This window comes from Solanum pennellii, chromosome 7 (assembly GCF_001406875.1).
Source record: "Solanum pennellii chromosome 7, SPENNV200".
NCBI classification, from domain to species: Eukaryota; Viridiplantae; Streptophyta; class Magnoliopsida; order Solanales; family Solanaceae; genus Solanum; species Solanum pennellii.
The window spans coordinates 57,619,696-57,626,107 of NC_028643.1; the positions used below are offsets into that span (position 1 = coordinate 57,619,696).

At 30.3% G+C, this 6,412-nt stretch overlaps 1 protein-coding gene across 2 annotated transcripts; it reads left to right on the forward strand.

Moving 5' to 3' along the window:
* The first annotated feature begins 141 nt into the window (after nucleotides 1-141).
* On the forward strand, nucleotides 142-5,241 carry LOC107025583 (putative transcription factor bHLH041). 2 transcript variants are annotated; one of them, XM_015226359.2, is made up of 8 exons: nucleotides 143-544; nucleotides 650-748; nucleotides 832-937; nucleotides 1,031-1,045; nucleotides 1,136-1,198; nucleotides 1,282-1,986; nucleotides 2,427-2,807; nucleotides 4,955-5,241. In XM_015226359.2, the coding sequence occupies exons 1-8, from the start codon at nucleotides 432-434 to the stop codon at nucleotides 5,018-5,020; spliced, it is 1,548 nt and encodes a 515-aa protein (XP_015081845.1). In that variant the 5' UTR covers nucleotides 143-431; the 3' UTR covers nucleotides 5,021-5,241. The 2 variants fall into 2 exon arrangements, with proteins under 2 accessions (XP_027774144.1, XP_015081845.1); XM_027918343.1 differs by lacking the exon at nucleotides 1,031-1,045 and having other exon boundaries at nucleotides 142-544.
* Nucleotides 5,242-6,412: the final 1,171 nt, after the last annotated feature.

Below are 6,412 nucleotides of genomic sequence, written 5' to 3' on the forward strand. Positions count from 1 at the left end.
GAAATTATTTTTCATATATATATATATATATATTATTATTATTATTATTATTATTATTATTATTATTATTATTATTATTCTTATTCTTCTCACAGACTTGTAGTATCACTCTTTTATATTGGTAGGGTCCTTTTCATCATTTTCCTTTTATCACACTTGTGCAATCCTCCCAACCCTTGTATATACTACTACTGCAACTACTTTTCAAATTGTTCACCCACAATTAATTAAAAAGTACTACCACCAAACATGAATGGTAGACAAAAGGTGTCAAAATGAAGCTTTTTTAGCTCTTTCTTGAAACACATAAATATGTTTCAATTCTCCATACATGCAAAAGCTTAAGAGCTAGAAATATGAAAACCAAACAAACATTCATGTAAAGATTAAGCATATATAGAAACTTTGTATTCTTTTGTTGGAGTTGATCCATGGACTCCATTTTCTTTCTTGAAGAAGGAGACCGCGCCGTCTTTCTATTAAAGATAATGGAGTCATTTGGTTGCACTTACATATGCCTTTGGCAATACTTTCAACCTTCCAAGTACAATCACAACTTCTTCATCATCATAGTCTATAGCTACTTCTTCCATTACACAAAAAACATGCATAATATAATTGATTAATGTGAGTTCATTTTACTTTTCAGCACTTTCATGTCCTTGGGTGGAATCTACAATGGAGAAAATGTCGTTGCCCAGAGATTATTTGAAGAATATAAGCATTCATGGCTTATCATGGATAACGGGTAGGTAATTCCATAATAAGCATTCATCATGTTAAACAAAATAATTATTCTAATTGTATATGTATTCGTTCACCTGCATTCAGCCGCATTCCAGGACTGGCCTTCAAGAACAATGTTCCTTATATGGAACTGAAGTTTGCTGATCTTCAATCTCATGCATCCAATCCAGTTCAGCTTCAATTCTATTACGTACGTATACGTACCACTTGATTCTGATTAATAATAGGTTTAATTTAAAAAAATTTTTCAAGCTAACCTTTAAACATATGATTCATATTGCAGGAAGCTGGAATAAAGGTTCGTATATATAGATGATTAATTTATTTAATTATCAAATGATTCATACACTCGTTTGTTCAATCTGATTGTGTTTTTAATTATCTTCAGACAACTATATGTATGGGATGCAGCATAGGAGAAATTGAATTTGGAATGACTTCTAGCCCTCAAGTAAGACCATTATATAATTTCTTATGATATTTCAAAAATCAATATTTTTATGTTTTGTTTTTCTTTTTTTTGACATAATAAAGGTAAATTTGGAAATGGGGATGAAAAACTTATTTCCGGAATACTTCTCAACAAGATCAGTACTTGCTCGTCCTCAGACATTGCTGACAAATATTGATCAAAACAGACCATCGCCATCTTCATCATTCTCTCTCGATAGCCCAGGAGAATACTCATCGCTTCTATTCAATGTTGCAACTACATCTTACGTACCAGATGCCTTTCCAGAGCAGACCATAAGACCAGTTTCTACCACCGCGATGCCATTCCATCAACAACAACCTATTCAGACACTAACTCAACTCAGAGGCATTCAATTCCCCGGGGTAGAAACTGATGATGCTGCATTGACAAGAGCGTATCTTGCTGTTATGACTTCACCTTCTTCTTCATCTTCATCTCATCAATCGCGAGAAAATATTGATGTACCAATAACGGATTATCATTATCAAAAGTCCACTGCATTCAGAAGGTTTGGACCAGGTTTAGGTCGTCCTAGTAATGTGCAAATAGGCACATCCAGAACAATTCGTCGAGAAAACATATTGAGAAGATCAATTATATTCTTCAGGAATTTAGATATGATGAGAAGGAAAGAACAAATCCAGGCGAATCAGCGTGCCCCTACTAGCACTCAAGTTCATCATATGATTTCAGAAAGAAAAAGACGTGAAAAGCTTAACGATAGCTTTCAACTACTTAGATCTTTACTCCCACCTGGTACAAAGGTATGCTTACTCAATATATATGTCTTCATCAACACCATTCCTCACATTTACGCGCATACATATTCTTCTAATCAATAATATGTATTGTTAGAAAAATTACAATTTCTATCACGTAATTGTTCCAATTTGTTTGTCTTATTTTCTCTTTTTACTTTGTTTATCTCTCCTTTTTATCAACTAGTATTTAATTTCAATAACTTTCTACAACATGTTTAAGATCACATGATTTTATGGTATTATTTAGGTTTATATCCCACATATCTTTAATTAGTTTAAGACAACAAGATTCAAAAACTTTTCTTTAACTTTCTTAAACTCTGTATCAAGTCAAACAATTAGAAACGTAGAAAGTATGTATGCATCTTAGCCATTATAGTGTGTGTCGAAAATACTCATCATGCATGCATGTTCCAATGAGATGGTAATTTCTTGATCTGCAGAAGGACAAAGCATCTGTTCTTGCTAGTACAACAGAATACATAACTTGTTTGAAAGGTCAAGTGGAAGAACTTAGCAAAAAGAATGAAATAATGCTGAATGCACAGGCGTTAGATAAATCACGGATGATGAAATCGAATGAAGTTGGTGATGGAAATGATGAAAGGGTAGTTGTTGAAATTATAAAAAATGTAAGTAGTGAATCAGAATCAAGAACAGTGGAATTGCAAGTTTCAGTAAGATCAGGAGAATGCAACGTGTTGGATTTGGCCACTCGTTTGCTCGAGTTCTTGAAAACTCAAGACAATTTAAGCTTAGAGTCAGTAGCAGCAAACACCAGGCCATCCATGGTTACTCACGTAACTTTGACAATTACAATTCAGGTACGCATGCATATTTTTCTTCTTCTTTCCCAAACTAGTTACTTTTAACAATGTGTAAAGTAGTTTTCCTTATAAAGCTTATGGAAACCAATGTGTTAAGAGGAGACGTTTAACTTTGTATTTGGGGAGAGGTACTGATCTTTAAATTTTCAATTTATAATGTAGTAAACTAATACATACTGTAAGTATTAACACAAAATTATAAATGTGAAATAAAACATGATTATAAAACTCTTGGAAAATAAAATTTCTAACATGATTTTACAAGTATAAATCATGCAATGATATAATTAAACTAATTATAAGATTCAAATGAAATCTAGCAGCTAACTTAAAAATATTAAAAGAAATCACAATTTCTTAAAACATATTACTATCATACTACTATGTTATTAACCTTCTTCAAAGAAAATAATTAATAAGCTTTATGAAAACAATATTCCATCATCAATTTGACATAGTTTTTGTAAGATGAGTTAAGTAAACCATGAACTGATGCAAATATATATGTTTTAGGTTCTGAAGTTGCCTTCATATCTTTTTATTTTTATTGGAGGAATGGTAAAGAAGAAATCTCAATGTGAATATATTTTTTTTTTTGATAATTTTGGATTCACTTTTTATTTAGGCGACTTAGTTCATCAAACAAGTTGCTAAACATAAGAGTTCATAAAGATAAAATATAAAATCATGCCAAAAAAAAAAAAAAGAGTTATCCAAATGGAACCTTTTCTGTAGTTGGCAACCCAAAGTGGAATTGAGATATTCAAGAATATTCTATACCAAAGTAACAAAATGAAGAAGCATTTTGTTTGTGCAAATATTAAAAGTTTAAACGATAGAACTATCACAAATTCTTATAAGAAAAACAACACTCTTATTGATTAATTGCAAGCCTATACACTTCTATATCATTGTTATTTTTATGATGAAAAAAATTGTTTTTTTTATCCTTGTATTTTTTTGTTCTTATGAATTATATTCATTTGAATAAATGGTTATCTTTTCCGATTTGATAATAATCAAGAAAAAAATACTTAATTTTTTTCTTGCACCTTTCCAAACGAAAAATAAAAAATTGCTACTTGCTTCCCAAACTAACAGTAGTATCCGATTCCACATATAATTACTTAATACTCTCCTTTTACCATCGGACTTCCGCCACACAAAAGACAAATATTAGAATATTGTCATTACTATTCTCAAGATGGTAAAATAGAATTGAAGTTCAATATAATGATGGCATAAAAAGCATTTTACCCCCTATCATGTCATATAAAAGATGTCACATGTAACTCTGTCTCCTAAAATAAATAAATAAATGAATAACATGCGTATAAGATATTAAATATTATTTTTATCTAAAAAAGAATGATATTCTTTTCTTTTTAGTTGTTTAAAGAATAATTATTATTATTTTTGTAATATTTTAATTTTAGTTTTTCACGTGACATATATAAGATCACAAGATTAAAGAACAATATACATTTGACATAACTTTATTTTAGGATCACAAAATTCAAAAGCCTTCTTTATTTTCTAAAATTTTGTGTTAAGTTAAACTATATCAATTTTTTTTTAAATGGAGGGAGTATATTACTCCTATATACTACTAATATATATAGCTTAAAATACATCCAATTATACAGTGCAATTACTTGTAGTGGACACAATATTGTCTTTACTGTTTTCTGTTTTTTTGGTACAATAAGCTTATAACTACTGGATATATAGTTATATACATATCAAATAAAGTTTGTTCAGGGGGTGCTTCTTTTAACTTTTCTCAAGATTCTGTGAACTACTCCGCCCTCCAAAATAGAAAAATAGTAGGGAAATGTCACTTTTATTAGAGGAATAATTTTTTCAAACTTTTTGGTTCTCTTCCTTGCCTACAACTTTAATAGTTTATTTTTCTAGTTTTAACTGATCACAAAGTTTAAAAAAATACTTTAAATTGTACGTAAAATATATTTTAATCTTGTTATCTTAAATGTGAAACATGCGAGGGGGAAGTACCATTTGTCTCAAATTGTCAATTATTTATTTAATTATATTACTAGTTTATACAACTTAAAATTGTTGTTGATGATTTGTTTTTGTTAGAGTTACCAACTTTGTGTTATTTTCTTCTTATGTTGGTCCAGGGTAGTGAATGGGACGAGTCTGGTTTCGAGGAAGCAGTGAAAAGGGTTGTTGATGACTTGACATAGAGGAACTTGTCAAAGTTGGTAGGCCCATCAAATTTTGACTGGCGGCGCCTCGTATTACGACTATTTCCCCCTATTATACTTTACTTAAATTATAGTGTCATAGAGATCATCAATTGATATCCTAGAATTACAATTTTGTTGCTAGTTTTACTTCCTACTAGTGTGTATTCATGTTTTATTTCATTTACTAATGTTTAATATCTAATCATTTTAGTTTAAAATCCTTTTTTAAAAGTATATATGTATGCTATGACAGTGTATCGGTCAATTTCGATTCTATTTTGAAGTTTATTGGTTTGTAGACATGCTAAATCATTATAGAACCATTTCAGATAATAGCTGGTTTGTTGGTTATTGATTCAATTATCGGTTTAACCATTAAGATTGGACACAAAAATTAATTATTGAAAATCACGTACAAGGTGACAAATTAAATGAATCATGCATATGAGTCGGAGATTACATCTTGCTAAAAAACAAACACTACATTGTCGAATAATCAAGAGTTTGAGACAACTTGAAATACAAGTAGGAAACTAGATTCTAAGTCAAAGACTTTATACACAAAAGGAAAATGACATAAATTGCCCCCTAAACTTGTCTCGAAAAGTCAGTTACACAATTAAACTATTGTGACGGCCTATTACACACCTTTATTATTTAAAAATTAATTTAATAACACCCTGGGACGCGTAACACCACTCTCACATCATGTAGTGTATTACACTCGCCGCCACGTTAGTGCCACTTCAGATTAATTTGTTATATTTTTTTATTTTCTTTTCTTTATTAATTAACTTTCTTTTTGTTAACTCTATTTTATACTAATTTATTATTAAAGTTATCTAATAGTTAATTGTCTTTACCACTAAATCTCACTTATTTTATCTCTAATCTCAATGGAGAAATCATTCATTAAAGTTATACAAGAATTTTCTTTGTCTTCTCCAGCGAAAAACAACCAACCAATCACCACCATAAGTCCACCTCCACAACACCATTTGTTCTTCTTTTTAAACGAACCATCATCCACAAAACAACCACCATAAAACAACCACTCAAAATCCAAATCAAGATAATTAACAAACACCAAACCAGACCCATTACCTTACCCTTTGCGATTTTATTCTTTTTTTGTTTTACAGGTGCGTCGGCAAGCTCAAAGCTTCAACCATGGCTAAAAATGAAGTTCTAAAGAGCTCCACACTTTCAGATCAGAATAACCAAAAAATAATCTGAACAACCAACAAGTAATCACGACCAACAACACCACTACTACACTCACGTCATTGTGAATCTTTGAGATTGTGATTAAAAATAAAAAATTGTGATGAAAATGAAAGAATAAAGAAGAAGAGGGTAATGGTTGGGAATGTAAAATTTTAATTTTTT

Coding starts and splice junctions, on each gene's coding strand:
- LOC107025583 (XM_015226359.2), top strand. CDS start 432: ATGGACTCCATTTTCTTTCTTGAAGAAGGAGACCGCGCCGTCTTTCTA. Junction 1,199..1,281: donor GAATGACTTCTAGCCCTCAA/GTAAGACCATTA, acceptor GACATAATAAAG/GTAAATTTGGAAATGGGGAT. Junction 2,808..4,954: donor CTTTGACAATTACAATTCAG/GTACGCATGCAT, acceptor ATGTTGGTCCAG/GGTAGTGAATGGGACGAGTC.